Source organism: Mustelus asterias, chromosome 2 (assembly GCF_964213995.1).
Source record: "Mustelus asterias chromosome 2, sMusAst1.hap1.1, whole genome shotgun sequence".
In the NCBI taxonomy this organism is placed as follows: domain Eukaryota; kingdom Metazoa; phylum Chordata; class Chondrichthyes; order Carcharhiniformes; family Triakidae; genus Mustelus; species Mustelus asterias.
Genome location: NC_135802.1, coordinates 61,633,186 through 61,655,217, shown reverse-complemented (window position 1 = coordinate 61,655,217; position 22,032 = coordinate 61,633,186). Strand labels below are relative to the sequence as shown.

General features: G+C 42.6%; 1 protein-coding gene across 1 annotated transcript in view; it reads right to left on the bottom strand.

The window, feature by feature from the left end:
- LOC144480803 (E3 ubiquitin-protein ligase HECW1-like) overlaps nt 1-22,032 on the bottom strand; it is a 391,619-nt gene that overhangs the window by 28,504 nt on the left and 341,083 nt on the right. The window contains exons 22-27 of the mRNA XM_078200410.1: nt 18,323-18,421; nt 11,791-11,920; nt 9,376-9,522; nt 6,713-6,827; nt 3,529-3,614; nt 2,886-2,998 (exon numbers count right to left, since the gene is read on the bottom strand). Coding sequence (XP_078056536.1) covers nt 2,886-2,998; nt 3,529-3,614; nt 6,713-6,827; nt 9,376-9,522; nt 11,791-11,920; nt 18,323-18,421 — 690 coding nt within the window. The remainder of the gene's footprint in view (nt 1-2,885; nt 2,999-3,528; nt 3,615-6,712; nt 6,828-9,375; nt 9,523-11,790; nt 11,921-18,322; nt 18,422-22,032) is intronic.

The following is a 22,032-nucleotide window of genomic DNA, read 5'->3' as shown; positions in this document are numbered from 1 at the left end:
GAACGGCATGACACGAGGAAGTTCTGAGGAATAAAGGGACTTTGGTGTGTTTTCCCATAGATCTCTGAAGGCGGAAGGGCATGTTAGTGGGTGGTGCAAGAGGCATATGGGATACTTGCTTTTATCAATCGAGGCATAGATTACAAAAGCAGGGAAGCCATGTTGGAGTTGTAAAGAACTTTGGTGAGGCCACAGCTAGAGTACTGTATGCAGTTCTGGTTGCCACATTATAGGGAAGTTGTGATTGCACTGGAGGGGGTGCAGAGGAGATTCACCAGGATATTGCCTGGGATGGAACATTTATGTTACGAAGAGAGGTTGGATAGACTTGGGCTATTTTCTCTGGAGTAGAGAAGGCTAAGTGGGCGACTTGATCAAGGTATACAAGATTATGAGGGGCATGGACAGATTGGATAGGGAGCAGCTGTTCCCCTTAGTTGGAGTGTTAGTCATGAGGGGATACAATGTTCTTCTGCATTGTGTGATTCCGTGATGGCACAAGGGTGTCCCACTCTGCCACACCTCTGGAGACAGAACTGAAACTTGGAATTTCAAAGTAAAGTTGAGGAAATTAACAGAATCTTTGCATATGTTTCTGAATTGTTAGCAGCCTTGATTAAAAGATGCATTTTCTTATAATTCTAATTTAGGAATGTAAATGCTACTGTGGTCAGTGAACGCTTAACAGTTATAATTTGATTTTAAATAAGCTGTATTCTTACGACACACAGTAAAATACTGATGTTTTAATTAAACAGTTTTCTTTTTATAAAACATAAAAGCCATGTATTTGTCGTGGTCAGCAGTTATGAGGTCATTACATGTATAATATTGTTTGCTGTATTCTGTGGTCCTTTGCCGCTTGTGGGGTCTGGTTGTTCAAACTCAATTTCATTTTAATTTAATTTCCTCAATTTGTTCTGCTCTGTAAATCCGAATAAGTAACTGTCATCTCTCAGTAATCTTTTCCCCCTTTTAGTCATTGTTTTAATCCCTGTGCAATTGACAGTGGAGTTAACAAGTGCAGTCTGTGGACAGAAAAACAAACACCTGCCTCAATTTACAATTTGTCAAATCTCAGAAACTAAAGTCCAATCTGCCTTCGGTTTTACTTTAAAAAAACAACTCTGGACTAAAGATTTGAAAACAGTTGGTGCAGTAGAGTGGAATCAGCACTGCCACCTCCACAACAACCCTGACATCCACTCAAGCCCCAAAATGAAATTACAAGCACAGTGTTAATTCTGTGGGCTGTGTAGGTTGCTGACACTGGGAAGGGGGGGTGTTCACTGGGGTTGCCAAGATCCCGCAGCCAATTTGTCTGAGGTGTTGAGGAGTGAAGGAAAAATGCGTCGCTTTGCCGAGAAGGATTCTATCTTCAGACAGAAGGTATTGTCCCCTCTGAGATAGAGTCATAGAGGTTTACAGCATGGAAACAGGCCCTTCGGCCCAACCTGTCCATGCCGCTCAGTTTCTATCACTAAGCTAGTCCCAATTGCCCGCATTTGGCCCATATCCCTCTATATCCATCTTACCCATGCAACTGTCTGAATGCTTTTTAAAAGACAAAATTGTACCCGCCTCTACTACTACCTCTGGCAGCTTGTTCCAGACACTCACCACCCTCTGTGTGAAATTACTTTAATCAATTACTTTAGTTGAAGAAAGGGGCTGCCTTAACCTGCAGGCTCCACCACCCCATTGTTTGATAGATGGGACTTCCACTTGCTCTCTTTCCACAATGGGAATTCCCACCATCACATCTTTGAATTGGTGACTTGAGGCGGACTTTTCTGCCTGTGGGATTTTCCACTCCCGCTGAAGTCTTTCGAATGGCTCGCTGCATTTTCCAGACCCACCCCCTCTGTGACAGGGCCATAAAATGCACTCTTGATATTTATAAACCCTATCTGAGTATCTGCATCATTGGCCTCATCGCTTAACACCAGAACTCTGCTTCAGACTCAAAGGAAATTACAGGCCCATTTATTGAGGGTCTTTCGTTTTTGATTTTCAGATTTACTGAAGATTTTAGGGATCACAAATGCAACTGACTCTCAAGCTTCCAAAGTACATGATTGTTGGTTTTTGTGTTAAATTCCTATCCGTGTTATTTTAATGTAGAAATTAAGTCCTTTATCCTGAACAGATTTTCAACTATGTTAAAACAGTGCATAGAGAGTCCCAGAGGAAATGTGTTAACTCATTCATTAAAATAAAGCACAGCAGAAATTAAAGCCCCTGGTGTATAAAGGACTTTTAACATACTGTCAAAATTAGAAGTCATTCATCAATCAGTTTTTTCCATAAATTGTTGTTTATGCTCTTGCTGTCTCTGGCAATAAACCAAAAAAAAATTGTTGCTTTACTTCTGTGCTTATTTCAAGAACATTGAAAAGCAAATTGGCTAAATGGCTGATTGGTAACAACCCTGGGCACAAACTCCAATTATTTAACTGTAACTTCATTGCAGTGTTAATGTAAGCCTACTTGTGACTAATAAAATAAACTTTACTTTAATTATTTCTTACAGGGGAAGAAAGGGTGGAATAGGGGTGGCGGGATGGGGGTTGGAGGGGGCGGGATGGGGGTTGGAGGGGGCGGGATGGGGGTTGGAGGGGGCGGGATGGGGGTTGGAGGGGGCGGGATGGGGGTTGGAGGGGGCGGGATGGGGGTTGGAGGGGGCGGGATGGGGGTTGGGCACAATGTAAATCAAGTCTGCTACCGGATAAATAGGAAGCAGCACTAAGTCAGGGCTTCGAGGATTCAGAAGTTCTTACTATCTCGTTCTTACAGCAGAATTCTTGCGTACGAAGCATCTGGGTTTTTGCTACACATTGAAAACCTATCTGTTCATTTACTTTGTGTGCTTTCCTTACAAATACCTTGGCAGTGATGTTACTTTGCCCCATTTCTCAATGCAGAATCGCCTCAGTCCATTGCTCCCTCTGAGAGCGGCAAAGCCTTCATAAGGTATACTGGATGTCCCCGTCACAAACTGTTAAAGAAGATAAAGAACAGTCTCATATAAACCACATAGATATACATTACTGCTCTGAAAATCATAGTGGCTTACAATGTATAAAATCTGCTTAATGGGATGGATTTCATTATAATATCAGCTGTATAAATGATCCGCATCATCAAGGCAGACAAGAAACAGTCACAAGTCATTATTTCATATGGCTTTATAGTTAATAATTATAAAATAGTTTCACCAACAGAGATATTTGCTGTTGCAGTTTATGGTGTATTGTGACTTTTCCTGAACATTCTAGGCCAGAAATTAACATTGGCAATATCAATAGGCAAATGTTTAATGTATTCTTTAACATCTTCAAACCAGTAACTTAATAGAAGTATTAACCTATTGAAAATCATCAGATTATTGCCCTTGTTAAAATAGAGTTGTGCGAAACCTTAAACAATGCACTAAAAGCACACATTAGCCAATAGTGTCCACACTAGTCTCCAGCCTTCAGAACCGTGTAAAGAAAGATTTTGTTTGCAATTACCGCTATTGTGTACCTGTAAAAGCCGGAGTCGCTGCTCATTATTGAAGTGCTCCACAGCCGTCCAGAACCACTTTATTACAATGTGACCATCGTGGTAACCTGAGGAAGGGGAAGACGCTTTACAGACAGAAACAAATTCTCAGCAACTTGGCTTTGTAGCATCAATCAGCAGGGTTGTCCTGAAGAGGACTGAGGTGCCACATGTGTGAATGCACAGATGTAAACATAGAAATCCTAGATCTCTTTACTATTTTGTACAGGATAGCTTTAATTGATTATGAACCTTTTTTTGTGATGTTTAAGAAAAATGAATTAAATCAAAAACATTATTCATCCAACATTTTGCAGTTTTATGTGTGAATGGAAATAATTTAGGCACCCTTATTATAGCATATGGACTTCAGGACCAGCGCATGAAGCACTGTGATTAGCTAAAATAGCAAAATAATCCCCTCACAACAAAAGACTTGCTGCGATAGAGAAGATTTGTGGGATTAAGAGAGACGTAGCAAAATAATCATGAATCAGAAACTGATGTGGTGGGTAACAGTGGATATTATAGTGTGGAGATACATATGAATTAGTATTATGTTCATTGCTCATTCTGCCTTTATTAGTCATCACTGGAAATGAGGCGGCAGTAAGTAGGTTATCAATTTGAGAGTAAATTGTGCAGAAAGCCATAACATATTGCAGATGCTGTTATTATTTAGAAGGTGTACTGTGATAGACCACTTGAGAAAATGAGTGCTAAATTACCTTTAATATAGATAATTGCAAAATAAAATGCATATTTCAACTTGCAACATTGAATAAAATTATGCAATCTCACAGGCGAGGTTTGGAAAATGAACTGGATTTGGAAATTGAACTTAGAACATAGAACATAGAACATTACAGCGCAGTACAGGCCCTTCGGCCCTCGATGTTGCGCCGACCAGTCGTACCAATCTAAAGCCCCTCTAATCTACACTATTCCAATATCATCCATATGTTTATCCAATAACCACTTGAACGCTCTCAATGTTGACGAGTCCACCACTGCTGCAGGCAGGGCATTCCACGCCCTTACTACTCTCTGAGTAAAGAACCTACCTCTAACATCTGTCCTATATCTCTCACCCCTCAATTTAAAGCTATGTCCCCTCGTGCTAGCCAACACCATCCGAGGAAAAAGGCTCTCACTATCCACCCTATCTAATCCTCTGATCATCTTGTATGCCTCTATTAAGTCACCTCTTAACCTTCTTCTCTCTAACGAAAACAACCTCAAGCCCCTCAGCCTTTCCTCATACGATTTTCCCACCATACCAGGCAACATCCTGGTAAATCTCCTCTGCACCCTTTCCAACACTTCCACATCTTTCCTATAATACGGCGACCAGAACTGCACGCAATACTCCAAATGCGGCTGCACCAGAGTTTCTTCTCTCAGCAGTCTCATTTACAAATAATCGTCATAACTAAATACTTGTGCCTTTCCATGTCTGATAGGTACATCCCAAAATGCTTTGGTTTGTTTTGTAATGGAGTGACATTTATTGGCTAGGGTTTCCTAATCTGGGTTCCCAGAACCCTGGAGTTCCCCATTAGATACATTCCAGTGGGACAAGCTGATATATAACATTTTTAAAATGTTATGAAGCTGCTTCTCCAATCAGAGGCTGGATTCTCCCTGCATTGGCTGATTAGTTCACTAGGAGAGAGAGGTGAGAGTGTGTGTGAGAGAGGAGAGTGAGTGTGTGAAAATGTGAGGGTAAGGGAATACTGGCCATGTGTGTGAGAGAGAGTGAGGTGAGAGACTGAGAAAGTGTGCATTTGTGTACATGTCTGTGAGGGAGGTAGGAGGTTTTGTGTTTATGCGTGTGCGTGTGTGCGTTGTGTGTGCATGTGTGTGCGTGCGTGTGGTGTGTGTGTGTGTGCATGCGTGTGTGTGTGATGTGCATATCTGATATGATAATCCAGTGCTCATAATATTTAACAAAGTTGTGAGCGGAAGAAGCAGCATCAATCCTCCCACTAAAATGACAAAAAGGTGAGACTTGAGTACTTCACTGAATAACAGAACTTGTAGCTATAATAAATGTATACAAAAAAGAAATAGAAAATACTTTTTATAAATTCATTTTAGTGGGTACTTATTGTGCAAAAACAATCCATTTTTTATGTTTTAATTATTCCACACAATGAGAATGTTTCTCAGGGTTTCCGACAGTAGCCTTGGGAGGTCCAAAAGGCTCTGTGGCCGGAAAGGTTTGGGAAACCCTGAACAAGGCAAATATTCCAGCTATTTTGCAGACAACAGGGTCTACCGAACAGGATTGAGATAAATGACCAGTTAAACTGCTTTGGTCGAAAGGAGGACACAGGCCAGCAAAACTCTCTGTTCTTCTTCAAATACTAATAATGGTACAATGTACAAAATTCTGAAGAGACTTGATAGGCTGGGAGGTAGCATGGGGTCGAATAGTGTCAGGTCGGGCGTTGTGAGGAAGCAATCGAGTTGGGAGAAGGTCTGACTCGACAGGGGGTGGAGGGGGGAGGGGAGCGGGGTGGAAGTCAGATCAGGTCAGGGCTAGAGGTCTACAGTTGGGTCAGGCCCAGGGTGGGAAGGGGTGGGTGGGAGGGATGGGAGTCAGATTGTGCTTGGGGCAAGAGCAGCTGGGTCAGGCCTGGGAGTAGGGAGAAGGGGTGAGGGTGATTGGGGAGATGCATGAAGGAGGGTGGGAGGGCTAGTCCCGTGGGATGTCGGGGGGGTGGGTGGTTATTTGGGTTGCCAGTTGGGGGGGCTGCTGATGGGGATGGGGGAGTCTTTTGGGCGGGTCTTTAGGGGCTGGGGAGAATCCTGTGTGATGTCAGGCTGTGTTTGTGCTATAGTTACCCAGAAGCTAGATGTGGGTTTAATTGTCCATCAAAAGTTTGAACTTCCTGGGCAATTACTATGCAATCCTTACCTGGGAAGCTCCAGGACGGTTTCTAAATGCACCTTTGGGATGCCCCCAAGTTACACTGAGCTGGAACTCGGTAGTTCTAGCCAATATTGTCATTCTGTATTTTTTTATTGCAGTTTTCCCAGAAGAAGAAACCAAGTGTATAAATTTATGCCCAGCATTGGACAATATCCTGCTGGAATGAATAATCTGCTGTGTCAAAGGTATTGACCGAATATATGGACTGAGAGGGAAAGAAAGACTCACCGCTCCGATACTCGGTATTATTGCGCCAATCATTCAGGTCAATCTCTGCTGTGCCTGCAATAACCAGTTCCAGCTCTCGGGCATCAAATACTGAAACTAGTCGTGAATCCACCACCTGGAACACAAAATTGACTATTAGCCTTTGCCAAACCAAGGAGCAAAAGACTAAGGAGAGACTTAAAAAGTTAGATAGTTGAAAGACACTAGTTTCATTAACAAGAAATACGTGGTGAATTGTATTCCATATCTTTGTTGATGCTGTACTAATTTACAATATACATAAATGAAGAAGAGTTAGGAATCGAGAGAACAATTTTTTGTTAATGATATCAAACCCGCAAATGATAAATAGTGACAATTCTTGTGAAAAAGTGCGAGAGAACATTGGCAGGTTAGAAACTACAACGAGCTGGCACATATAGTTCAATGCAGAAAAATGTGCAATGGTACGCTATTACCCAATTTCTATTCATACAGTAGAGAGATGGGTTCAATTACATCAGATGTATAGGGACCTCAAAGAACAGGCATGCGTCTCAATTATGGTTTATAGCTCAGTGGGCCTAGTCCCATCTCACTGATTCAAGGAGTAAGGAAGTGGGGGGGGGGGGGGGGGGGGATTCTCAGACACAGATGGTGATCTATGTTTCTGCAGAGTCAGCAAGAAATATCTCTGTTTATCTCTGTTGGGCGGCACGGTGGCACAGTGGTTAACACTGCTGTCTCACAGCGCCAGGGTCCCAGGTTCGATTTCCATCTAATTTTCCTTTGAATTCATTGATTGTCTCAGCTTCCACCATACTCATAAGCACTGAGTTCCAGTCATTACCACTCACTGCATCCTCCCTGTATCTCTTGATCAAAATCTTAAACCTGTGCTGCTATTCTTTGTATCATCAGCTAATGAGGAGAGTTTTTCATTTTCTATCTTATCCAAATCTGTCATAATCTCTAGCAAATCTTCCCACTATCTCCTTTTCTTCAAGAACTAATTACACAAAGAACTGATTATAGAAGTAACAAATTACATCATTCCCAGACTTGTCTGAGTGTTACTTATTAAAACATTCCACACTGTTACAATGCAATTGTGTAACATCACGCCGAAGGAAAACACCTCTGAATTTATGAGTCAGACACATCATGACGGAGATTTACTTGTGATTCATAACTTCCATTAGTCATAACTTTCATTAGATCACAATGCAATTGATTTCAGAGTTCTGAATGAGACAGTGTTATAAGATATTTTATAAGACATTGAAGTTTTCACTTTGATGCGGTTTTACAAATTACTTTTTCCTCTTATTCCCAGCATGAACAGACTGTGAGGACTATAGGTAACTTGCTTCTGGCCCGGGATAACTGAATGAGCACAGGTCCCAGGTCTGATTCTCGGTTTGTGCTGCATTGCTGACCACAATCAAGGCAGCAACTTGACTCAATGCCATTGGGGACGGGTGGAAGGGTCAGGAAACAAACTAGGTTGGACTCCAAACACCAGATTCCCGCTGGGAAGTCTTTGGCTGGAATTTTCCTGCCATTCATGCCAGCGGTATCTTCCGGTCCTGCTGACGACGCATCCCGGCCATGCGTTTTTCCAGCGGTGAGGGGTGCATTCAATGGGAGACCCCATTGACAACAGCGAGACCAGAAGATTCCACCACCAGCGAATGGCGGGCACATCCCACTGCCGCGAATCACGTGGTGAGTTGTGTGAAAAATCCCACCCTTTGTGTGTAGACAGAATCTGACATAGCTGTGGTTTCACTGACAACAAGCAAACACTATCCAGGACCACATATTAAAAGCTTGGTTGAGGATCTGAAAGTCAGTCAGTGTCTATGGACATGTACCACCAATCATTGAATCATAGAATACCTACAGTGCAGAAGGAGGCCATTCGGCCCATTGAGTCTGCACCAACCACAATCCCACCCAGACCCTATCCCCATAGTCCCACATATTTATCCTGCTCGTCCCTTTGACACTAAGGATTAATTTGGCATGGCCAATCAACCTAACCCGCATATCTTTGAAGTGTGGAAGGAAACCAGAGCACCCGGAGGAAACCCACGCAGACAGGGGGAGAATGTGCAAACTCCACACAGACAGTGACCCGAGGCTGGAATTGAACCCGGGTCCCTGGCGCTGTGAGGCAGCAGTGCTAACCACTGTGCCACCGTGCCACCCAGATGTCACCATGCTGCCCAGCTAAAAATGTGACAAAAATAATTAAATACCTTCATAAAAACAGGAAATCAGGGTTGGGGTGGGGTGCTTTGGGGTGGGGGGGTTGGTGGTGGAAAGTTCTGGGATGGTTGCAGTTGGAGATAGAAACTCAAATAAAAATTAGAATTCCCTCAAGGATAGAAGCAATTACGGGGAGGAACCTGTTCTTGTATATTATTAAAAGAACACCTGGCAAAATCAAAGTAAGTTGAGCTAGAGGCGGTGCTACGTGAATGCATTTCTTCACTGATTTAAGCAGTCACAACTACTTCAATAAAACAACAAGCAAAACATAGCAGATGCCAAGGAAGATGAAAAAAAACAGAATTTTCCAGGAACACTCAGCACACATGTGGCTGCTGCTGCATTTCTAATCCATGCAGGTTTTAGGCACAGGTATTCAAATAGTTAGTCTGGACACTTCTATCTACCTCATAGAAACCTCGGACCAAGGCTTCAGTCTGCTGAACAACACCTCTTTCCACCCTCCACTTCACCATACGCTCAATGTATTCCTTCTTGTTTTTCTCTGAAACTTGAATATTGGCCCCGCCTGTCTTGAGTTCTCGTTCTGTGACCTAGGAGAAGCAAAATTATTACTTGAAGAAAGCAGCGCAATGATGAATAAAAATCAGGATTGTTTGATTTACAATAACCATCAAAAAGCTTGATTCTGTATTTTTTGATTCTGTACCACTAAGGATTTCTCTGTGTTTCTAATAAACAGAATTTGCTTATTCTCCGCAGGGAATCAGTGGCCTTTTCTCTTTCAGTCTCGTTCTGTGATACATTGCAGGAGCTGAGGGTGACAGCTCTGTTAAGTCACCAGAAGGGGAGCATAGTCAGCTGAATTATCCTGGGGAGTGAATATTGTGGGCAGCTTTGCCACTGAACTAAGAACCTTTGCAGAAATTGAATCAGATTGCACTGATGTTGGATCTTGCATCTTGATTTCTTGATTTGATTTATTATTGTCACATGTATTAGCAGACAGTGAAAAGTATTGTTTCTTGCGCGCTGTACAGACAAAACATTGCTTGTGTGAAACCTGAAACATTTCAGATTACTGCCCAGCTTTGAGGCAACACTGGTGGAGATGTGTTCCACCAATGTTCACTGGTATTCCAGAGACCCAGGGTGATGCTCTGGGGGACTCATCTTTGAATCCCACCATGGCAGAAGGTGAAATTTGAATTCAATAACAATCTGCAATTAAAAGTTGAATGATAACCATTACTGAAACCATTGTCGACTGAAGGAAATCTGCTGTAATACATGTGACTCCAGACCAGGTTGCCTCTTCAAAACTCTCTGAAATGAGCAAGATATTCAGTTCAAGGGGAATTAAGTATGGGCAATAAGTACTGGTCCCCCAGCCAGTGACGCCCACATCCCATGAATGAATTTAAAAAATGATGGTTAAAAAAACCAAGGACATTTGAGCATATTGTCCATAATGTGTGCAACTCACTTATGCTCAAAATTACACAATGTTTATAGAGTCATAGAGGTTTACAGCATAGAAACAGGTTCTTCGGCCCAACTTGTCCATGTTGCCCCTTTTTTAACCCCAAAGCTCGTCCCAATTGCCTGCGCTTGGCCCATATCCCTCCATACCCATTGTACCCATGTAACTCTCTAAACGCTTTTTAAAAGACAAAATTGTACCCGTCTCTACTACTACCTCTGGCAGCTTGTTCCAGGCACTCACCACCCTTTGTGTGAAAAAATTGCCCCTCTGGACTCTTTTGTATCTCTCCCCTCTCACCTTAAACCTATGCCTTCTAGCTTTAGATTCCCCTACCTTTGGGAAAAGATATTGACTATCTAGCTGATCTATGCCCCTCATTATTTTATAGACCTTGATAAGATCACCCCTCAGCCTCCTACACTCCAGAGAAAAAAGTCCCAGTCTATCCAGCCTCTCCTTATAACTCAATCCATCAAGTCCTGGTAGCATCCTAGTAAATCTTTTCTGCACTCTTTCTAGTTTAATAATAACCTTAGTTTAGTTTGTGTATTTGATTTAAGCCCAGATTGCACATGTCTCAGGCCTAGATATTTGGGTCTGACAGGCAACCTGTGATGACACAAATGAAGAGAATATTTCCCTCATTTGTATGTCATCCCATTCCACGGCTAATGAAATTCAACTTGCACCACAAAATGGGCTGTGCAATCCAAAATGTGTGCTCAAATACCTTGGTCCAAGACCCAATTTCAAAGGAGCCTCCAGCATTAATTGCAGTACACAGCGAGTGGTTGTCAATCATGAGGGCCTGAGCAATTTTTTTTATTCATTCATGGGACATGGGCGTCGCTGGCTGGGCCAGCATTTATTGCCTATCCTTAGTTGCTCTTGAAACTGAATGGTTTGTTAGGCCATTTCAGAGGGCAGTTGAGAGTCAACCACATTGCTGTGGCTCTGGAGTCACACGTAGGCCAGACCAGGTAAGGACAGCAGATTTCCTTCTCTAAAAGGCACTAGTGACCCAGTTGGGTCTTTCTGACAATCAACAATTTTCATGATCATCAGTAGACTCTTAACTCCAGATTTGTTTTTGAATTCAAATTCCACTATCTGCTATGGTAGGATTCGAACCCGGGTTCCCAGAACATTAGCTGAGTTTCTGGATTAATAGTCTAGTGACAATACCACTAGGCCATCGCCTCCCAAAGTTGAAGCTGACCTGCTGTTAGATCACTAGTGGCAAGGGAAGCAAGGCTGTACCAGGGGTAGTGGTGGACAAAGCCAGCAGTGAGTATCTCACTTTCAGTTCTTCAATGTTAACCTTTGTGTTTTGACAACTAGGCTTGTTGCTGCTATAGGGGCAAACCACACAAACCTGCCCAAACACCTCCTCGTTGACTGTAAAGGTGAGGTCGAGAATATCAGTGATGTCATTGTCCTTCATCCATTGTAAACTCTGGTGGAATTCTTCATCGAGGTATTCCAGGTCACTCAGGTCACATGGTCTGAAAGAAAATGGCAAATAATTGAAATTAGCGAGTAGTGAGTTAACCAAACAATTTATCATTAAATTTTATCACTGTTTCAGAAATATTGGAAAGTGCAAGATCGGATACAGTGCAAGTGGTTGATCCTTGAAGCTAGCCAATACTTCTCTCAATTGTCTACCTATTCAAATATCTCTCCCAGGTCCCTCTTAAACTTTTCCACACTATCCTGTCTCCACTGCCTACATCCGTCACCACCTGCTGTGTAAAGTTGTTGGGTGGGATTTTACCACCTCACTCATCCTGAAACTGTAAAATCACTCCTGAGGTCAACGGACCTTCCCATTGTCTGCCCCTTGCCCGCTCCAATTCCCGTAGTGAACAGGGCGTAAAATTCCAGGCATTAAATCTAAACTGACTCTATACTTTCCCTCTTTGAAGCTTGAATTAGTGTCCACTGGTTCTTGAGTTAATAGCAATTTCAAACATATTGGCCAGAATTTGTTAGTCTCGCATGCCCCGCTGCCAGCGAGAATGGAGAATTTGGTGCTCAGCCAAATCTCCATTCGCTGCAGTGGAACTACAGAATCCCAGCCACGGGTGAGGTCGAACTCTGGCCATTATCAGACTTCAGTTGACTGTTGCCTTCAGTGTCTTGCATTCTTAAGCTTTCATGAGCCTTCTCTTCTTCATAGTAACAGTTCTAGGTGCTTCAACCTCTCCTCAAAGCTTGGATGCCTTAAACCAGACATCAAATTGGTTGTCCTTTTTCACAGTTCCTCCAAGTTTCAATTCTCTTGCTGCACCCTGTGAGAAATGTACACTTTGCCCAAGGCTCAGCTATACCAGTATCTTGTCAGATTCATTAGCACTTTATGTTCTACCCCATTAGCTGTATATCCCAGGCCCAGACAGTTTCGCTTATAGCAATTGCAACCTGAACCATGCAGAGCCATGTCTCTGGTTGTGCTGACTGGCTCATTGTAATAGTGGTGAACACGACTGCCTGATTTGAAAGGCTACTCACCAACAACAATGCTTGGACTTTAGCCATTCATTAGCCACCTTCCAAACTTCTCCAAATCTTTGTATTTGGCTTATTCTTCCCTATAGTTTGAATACCCTCAACCCCTCTCTCCCCACATTTTGTGTTACTCATAAGCATTTATTTCAGTCTGCAGTTCTAAATAATTTCTTTACAATGTTGACACGCATGGTTTCTGCGCTATGGCAATCCTTTTGTGTCCTTTGCCATGTAGATGCTGCTTCATTCCCAACAGCTGGCTAGTCTGATTTATGATGTGGAAATGCCGGCGTTGGACTGGGGTAAACACAGTAAGAAGTTTAATTTGCTGCCAAATAAACCTGTTGGATTTTAACCTGGTGTTGTTAAACTTCTTACCTAGTCTGATTTAGCCAATTTTCAACTCACCTCAGAAGCATGCCTCCTATGTATCCCTTCTATGTTGTGAACTAACTACATGTGAAGTACGATATCAAAATACTTGCTAAAATCTAAATCTCCCATGTTCGTTCTCATTGTCATCAAGCTCTTTTGCTTCTTTAAAGAATTCCTGTCTATTTATTAGGCAAGATGTCCTGCCCACAAGGGAAGGGCTGGCCTAGGAACGATGGACTGGATGATATTGTGTTTATCCTGTAAACAGTTACAGTTCTGTGGTTCATAAATCTATACTGACTCTCTCTTAGAGTGCTTTATTTAAATACCCTAGGTGTTTTATTAACCATTCTATAGAACGTTTCCTCATACTTTATCTACAATGAGTGTTAGGCTCATTGCTGTAATTTCCCACATTGTCCCTATGCCCCCTTTTAAAGATTTATCTTATTTTACCTATGTTCCAAACCTCAAGCTGTAATTCCATTTTTTTTAGTTTTCCAAAGTTTGTGGGAAGGACATTATTGATTGAATTGGTCCTTTCTTTAATTACTCTTACACAAAGTGCTTAGTGGCTTATTTTACATAAATGGTTCAATCAGTTCAACCTGGGGGCATCTAAACCATGTAGATCTGAGATAAAACAGGTTAGATCCTCATTGTGTGCTGAGTTAAATGATCCCAACAAGGATAACAGTAGATACACTCCAATTGGAATATTTGTCAGTAGACTGTGGGGAAGGAAATTACTATGGTCTGTCTCCCAAATGCACTCCAACATTCCTTATGGGTAATGAGTGTATAGCAATTGTGGTCAAAATTAAGCTTGGATGTAAGGGTCAGCACAGGTAAAAGTTTTGCCAGCCCTCACTGGCATAGTGTACTGTCATGGCGACACTTATCAATAGGTGAGTCGCGAACTGTGATTTGTTCTACCTGACAACAGCATAAAACCCATCACATTTCAGCCACTCTTCTGTTCCGAAGAGAGGCATACTGGACTCAGAACATTAAGTCTGTTTTTCTTTCCATAGATACTGCCAGACCTGCTGAGCTTTTCCAGTGCTTTCAGTTTTTATTACTGCAGAAACTGGGGTTGATCTTCTTAGAAAACAGGAGGTGGAGAAAAGATTTGATAGAAGTGCTCAAAACTGTGAGGGATCTAAACAGGGTGACTAGAGAGAAACTGTTTCCAATGGCGACAGGGTTGAGAACCAGAGGACGCAGATTTGATGTGATTGGCAGAAGACCCTAAGGTGACGTGAGGAAAATATTTTCTAACTCAGCGAGTGTGCAGTGGAGGCACATTCAAATGTGGCTTTCAAAATGGAATTGGTTAAGCACCTGAAGAGAAAATATTTAGAGGGAAAGGTCGCAGGGTTGGGACTAGCTAAATTGCTCTTGCTGTTTACCAGCACGTACAAAACAGATGGAATGACCTCCTTCTGTGCTGCAATCATAGCTCAATCCGTTTTAAGTTTCAGTCACAAAGGTCATGCAACCTGTTTTCCAGTTGTTAGAGAAAAACATACTTACCAATAAACTAACTTTCCACTATTGCTAAACTGATGTACAAAATTGAAGAAAATTGTTTTTTAGGGTCTTAGATCCCCGTAATATTCGGCTGAAACGCCTTTATAATAAAGAGATTTTGAAATTAAATGGTTCATTTCCATCCCAAGGTAATTTGGATTTAAGTGCTAAAAAATTAACGAAGAAATTTCATTAAAAATTGTTGAACCCTTGAAGGAATTCTCCAGAAACAGATCCTTTACAGGCTTTATTTAATTTTTCTTAAGTGTTTCATAGTCGATATTTTTTTAAAAGACCATTACACCACACTGGATTTGAAAGGGGAGAAGGGAAGGCAATATTTAGACTGTCAGTAATGTTTATGCCATTTTGCTGTTGTGCAGTAGAACAGATGTTCCAAAAGGTATTTAAAAAAGATCCTTAAAAGATACTTTGTGATAGGATTTGGGCAAGGTTAAATATTACAAATCAAATTAATCATTTGAGGGTTGATCCAATTAACTGAAGTCATGATAAATACACTGAACTTTGAAATGCCACATTCCATCAGTACTCTTAGATGCTGTTCAAACCAGGCTATCCTGTCACCGAAGGACCCATGCTAATAATTGCTCACACTTTCTTTGAATATCCAAAAGAATGGATCAGAACTTCTTGTGGGGTTGTACCCTAGAGCTACTCCAGCATGTGCTGGGGCGTCCCCCAGGAGCCCCCATGCAAGGACTGCACAGCAATTGCCTGGGAAATTCAAACTTCTGATGGACATTTACCCTGCATTGGAAACCAATTAAAATCAGAGATATTGGATGGTACCGGCTCTCTTAGCAGAATAGTTGTGCAGGAAAAGTTAGAAGGATTAAAACCACATCTAACTCCTGAGTTACTATATTACTGACTGCCTCCTCCTCCTATCCTCCACTGGACCCCATCCTACTACTAATCCCCTCACCCTCCCGAACCTCCTCCAAACACCTGACCACTCCTCAACTCCCACCCTGACCCATTCTACCCAATTATCTTATATACTTCCCTTTTCCCTGGCTTCTCCAAGTGACATTGAAACACAAAGACCTTTAAATCTACTGCTTCATGGCAGCTAATGCTGTAAAAAGGGGGCTGTGACCCCTCTTGCCCCAACACTACAATCCTGCATGGGAGGACACATGTACCATGTGCTGCACATCTCTCAGCATGCCTGGAATGGAGGTCTGGGCACTGAATGTGCAGATCCCGACCGTGGGAAGTACTAAAGGAGCGGATTGGCAATCAGACGGTTACTGCCACTCATTAGAAGTTCTGGTCCAATCTGTACTATAATTGAATAAATGCTAAAAATATTACATTTTTTGCGAGTACTTTAAAACCAATGGTAATATTCACTGTAATACTTGCAGCAGTTGTAAATGGATGGAAGAAAAATAAAGAGACATTCTGCAGCTGAAATTTCAATGCTCTTACTCTACCAGAGGATGTGAGGTGAAGTCGGCTATAAATTCACCAATTCCCTCCTGTCCCATATGGTGGGGGCAAGGACAATGGCCTAGTTGGTATAGGCTGCTGGCAGTTGCAAGGGCACGTCAGTGCAATCTCTGAGTTATGTCCTACTTGAAGAACCTGACAGTAGCTCTCCTTGTATAAAACTGAACAGCAGACCGAGAGCTGGAAGCATTGCAATATTGGCTGTGGACTGCATGCTGTGGAATCACAAAAATGGTACAGTATCTTTGATCTAGTTAGCCCGAGGAGATGGAAAGTTTACGATTCTAGAAGTCAGAAAGACTCATTCTTGAAAACGGCATGTTTATTAAAGAGCTGTGATTCTCATATGACTATACTGTCATCAAGGAAGTTTGAAGAAAGAACAAAGAAAATTACAGCACAGGAACAGGCCCTTCGGCCCTCCAAGCCTGCACCGACCATGCTGCCCGATTTAACTAAAACCCCCTACCCTTCCGGGGACCATATCCCTCTATTCCCATCATATTCATGTACTTGTCAAGACGCCCCTTAAAAGTCACTACCGCATCCGCTTCCACTACCTCCCCCGGCAACGAGTTCCAGGCACCCACTACTCTCTGTGTAAAAGATCTGCCTCGTACATCTCCTTTAAACCTTGCCCCTCGCACCTTAAACCTATGCCACCTAGTAATTGACTCTTCCATCCTGGGAAAAAGCTTCTGACTATCCACTCTGTCCATGCCTCTCATAATCTTGTAGACTTCTATCAGGTCTCCCCTCAACCTCCGTCGCTCCAGTGAGAACAAACCAAGTTTCTCCAACCTCTCCTCATAGCTAATGCCCTCCATACCAGGCAACATCCTGGTACATCTTTTCTGTACCCTCTCCAAAGCCTTCACATCCTTCTGGTAGTGTGGCGACCAGAATTGAATATTCCAAGCGCGGCCTAACTAAGGTTCTATAAAGCTGCAACATGACTTGATAATTTTTAAACTCAATACCCTGGCCGATGAAGGCAAGCATGCCGTATGCCTTCTTGACTACCTTCTCCACCTGCATTGCCACTTTCGGTGACCTGTGTACCTGTACACCCAGATCCCTTTGCCTATCAATACTCCTAAGGGTTCTGCCATTTACTGTATATTTCCTATCTGTATTAGACCTTCCAAAATGCATTACCTCACATTTGTCTGGATTAAACTCCATCTGCCATCTCTCCGCTCAAGTCTCCAACTGTTCTATATCCTGCTGTATCCTCTGATGGTCCTCATCGCTATCTGCAAATCCACCAAAACTTTGTGTCGTCCGCAAACTTACTAATCAAACCAGTTACATTTTCCTCCAAATCATTTATATATATTACAAACAGCAAAGGTCCCAGCACTGATCCCTGAGGAACACCACTTGTCACAGCCCTCCATTCAGAAATGCACCCTTCCACAGCTACCTTCTGTCTTCTTTGACCGAGCCAGTTTTGTATCCACCTTGCCAGCTCACCTCTGATCCCATGCGACTTCACCTTCTGCGCCAGTCTGCCATGAGGGACCTTGTCAAAGGCCTTAATGAAGTCCATGTTGACAACATCCACTGCCCTACCCTCATCAATCATCTTCGTCACTTCCTCGGAAAACTCGATCAAGTTCGTGAGACACGACCTCCCCTTCACAAAACCATGTTGCCTCTCACTAATACGTCCACTTATTTCCAAGTGGGAATAAATCCTGTCTCGAAGAATCCTCTCCAATAATTTCCCTACCACTGATGTAAGACTCACCGGCCTGTAATTACCTGGATTATTCTTGCTACCCTTCTTAAACAAAGGAACAACATTGGCTATTCTCCAGTCCTCTGGGACCTCCCCTGTAGCCAGTGAGGATACAAAGATTTCTCTCAAGGCCCCAGCAATTTCCTCTCTTGCCTCCTTTGCTTTGAAGTATATTCAGATGTTTATTCTCAAGCAATACCTGAGCACTGCAATGTTACATAAATCTGTCGGTCATGTCTGTGGTTTGGAAGTGTTGTACACTTACAGCCTTAGCAGTGCCTTATAGAAGGGCCGGGTGAAGAAGGCATCTAACAGGTACTGGTGAATCAGAGCAAGACCCAGGATACGACCACTGAACCTGAACCTGAAAGGAAATGAGAATTGAAATGAGTTTCATAAGTAACCTGTTTAAGTAACATTTGATAATGATATATATCAGTCGTTTTTAAGGCGAGGTGGTGGAGCAGTAGCATTGTCATGGGACAAGTAATCTAGAAGCCCAGGGTCTTCTTCTGGGGACCTGTGTTCAAATCCCACCATGGCAGATGGCGAAACTTGAATTGAAAGATGTCCTTGGGACTCAATGTTAACTCTGTTTCTTATCAAGAAGAAATTAGATAGAGCTCTTGGGGCTGAAGGGATCAAGGGATAAGGGGGGAAGGTGGGATCAGGATATTGAATTTGGTGACCAGCCATGATCAAAATGAAAGGCAGGGCAGGCTCAAAGGGCCAAATGGCCTACTCATGCTTCTATTTTCTATGTTTTTATGTTTTTGCCATTCACAATTTGCCAAACTTGTCTAAATTAAAAAGCTATCTCTACATCGATGATATATCAAGTTGGCACTTCAAATATGTCAGAGTGGCATGACACAGGATTATTCGCAATCAAAAACGTTGTCAAGGGATTGCACAAAATCGAGGTCCATCACTTCCCACAGAAAGTGAGGAGGCAAATCAGTACGTTTCCCACTCAGGTTATTCTTGGGACTGAGCAAAGAATGGCATTGAAGGTGACCTGATGTTGGTTTGCTTTTCATCCTCTTGGCCTGAAGTTGGCTGGTGTGTGTGGCATGTAGATAAAATACAACAACAACACCAACATGCATCCATATAGCACCTATAGAGTCATAAAATATCCAAAGTTGCATCATGGGAGCATTATCAAATGCGAACCACATAAGGAGGCACTAGGACAGGAAACCAAAAACATGGTAAAACAGGAATGTTTATCACCTCTCTCCAGTCCTCTACTCTCACGATATTATCAGACTGTTAATCTGACATCCAGGATGAACAGAACATTTCTCCAATTGAATAATGGAAGATTGAATCAATTTTCCCAATCCAAACTCTGTGCCTTGGCTACCAACTCCATCCCTCTCCACAGTGAGACTGACCAGTATTCACAGTCTCGGCGTCATATCTGACCATGAAATGACCACATAACTGCACCAGCTCTACGACCATCTATTTCCATCTCCACTACATGGCCCAACTTTGTCCCCATCCCAGCTCATATGTAGTTGATATAGTCAATCATGCCTTTACATAGAAACCTGGAAAATAGAGGTAGGAGTAGGCCATTCGGCCCTTCAAGCCTGCTCTGCCATTCATTTTGATCATGGCTGATTATCGAATTCAATATTCCAATCCCTCCTTCTCCCCCATATCCCTTGATTCCTTTAACCTATCGAGCTATATCTAATTTATTCTTGAAATCATACAATGTTCTAGCCTCAACTACTTTCTGTGGTAGTGAATGTTACATTTGACTCAACTATTGCAACGCATTCCTGGCTGGTCTCCCACATTCTACCCTCTACAAACTATAGGTCATCCAAAGATCTGTTGCTCATGTCCTTAGTCACACCAAGTCCTGTTAACCTATCATCCCTGTACTCGCTGACCCTAAGTTGGCTCCAGGTCAAGCAAGGCAATAATTTTAAAATTTTCACTCTCATTTTCAAATCCCTCCATGGCCTCTTCCCTCCATCTCTGTAACCTTCTCCTGCCCCACAATACCCAGAGGTATATGTGCTCATCTGCTTACGGCCTCTTGAGCTTGCCTGATTTTCACTGCTTCACCAGTGATGGTCCAGCTGAGTAGACCCTGAGCTCTGAAATTCCTTCCTAAACATCTCTACCTCTCTTTCTTCCCTTAAGATGGTCCTTAAAACCTACCACTTTGACCAGGTTTTTGGCCATCTGTCCCAATATGACCTTATCTAATTTGGTGTCTTATTTTACTTTAGAACATTCCTGTGAATCTCCTTGGAGTGTTTTATTAGATTAAAAGTGCAATACAATATTAGCTGTTTTTATTTGCTTATGGAGAATCATGATCAGCATGGTGGCACAGTGGTTAGCACTGCTGCCTCACAGTGCCAGGGACCCGGGTTCAATTCTGGCCTCGGGTTGCTGTCTCTGTGGAGTTTGCACATTCTCGCCGTGTCTGCATGGGTTTCCTGTGGGTGCTCTGATTTCCTCCCATACTCCAAAGGTGTGCGGGTTAGGTGGATTGGCCAAGCTAAATTGACCCCAGTGTCAGGGGGATTAGCAGAGTAAATATGTGGGGTTACAGGGATTGGGCCTGGGTGGGATTGTGGTCAGTGCAGACTTGATGGACCAAATGGCCTCCTTCTGCACTATAGGTATTCAATGATTCTATCCTATGATTCATACAGGACCAGAGAGAGAGCTGGAATTGCAGGAAACTTAGGAAAGGCAGATAGATCTTCAGGCCCAGGCAGTTGGAAGCATGGTCAATAATGGTGGAAGAATTGAAATTGGGGGAATTGAAATTGGGGGGAAATTGGTGAAGTGCAGAAATCTTGGAGAGATGGCGGGCTAGAAAAGGGTTTAGAGACATTGAGAGGCGAGGCAATGGAGAGATTTGGAAATAACAATGAGAATTTTAAAATGAAGACCATATCCATCAATGTCAATGTCAGTCAGAAAGCACAGGGGTGATTTGTGAATGGGTCGTGGTGCGAGTTAGGATACATGCCTGAGCATTTTAATGAGTTCATGTTTATGGAGGGTGGAAAATGGGATGCAACCCAGGAGACCATTGGAATGGTTAGGTCTAGAGGTAACAAGGTAAAAGAGAATAGGACACTACATTGATGCAAGTAGGGGGCCTTGCTGATCCGATACTTATGTACTTTGGGCGGCACGGTGGCACAGTGGTTAGCACTGCTGTCTCACAGCTCCAGGGACTTGAGTTCGATTCCCGGCTTAGGTCACTGTCTGTGTGGAGTTTGTACATTCTCCCCGTGTCTGTGTGGGTTTCCTCTGGCTGCTCCGGTTTCCTCCCACAGTTCAAAGATGTGCTGTTTAAGTTTATTGGCCATGCTAAATTAACCCTAGTATCAGAGGGATTAGCAGGGTAACTATGAGCGGTTACGGGAATAGGGCCTGGGTGCGATTCTGGTTGCTGCATACTCGATGGGCCGAATGGCCTCCTTCTGCACTGTGGGGATTCTATGATTCTATGTGTTTGGAAACTCAACTCAGGGACAAAATGACTCCCTAACATTTTCTCTAAAAAATGTAATGAAGACAGATGAAAGTACAATAGTGATCCCACTACTTTGCCATATTTCTGAAGCATGTGAGCTTAGTGATCTGTTTCTATCCATCTCTCTGTCAGACAGAAATAATGCAGTTTACCATTGCATCAATTCCTGGAACTTGGCAAGTTACGAGACAAGTTGACAGAGCTAGCTCCTTTGAATACTGGATTATTTAAAAGAAAAATCTATCTGTTGGCTTTGATGAATACTCTGGTAAGTGTATTAATTCTAGTACCCTGTGTGTCTTGTAGGATAAGGGTTAAAACTCCAATGAATGAATTCCATGTGCTAAATACATCATATAATATTACACAATTTAAAATTAAAAAATGAAACTTGTCCACGTGAAAGGCTTTCCAACCAAAATATAAGAAAATAAATGGAACATATGCTGGGA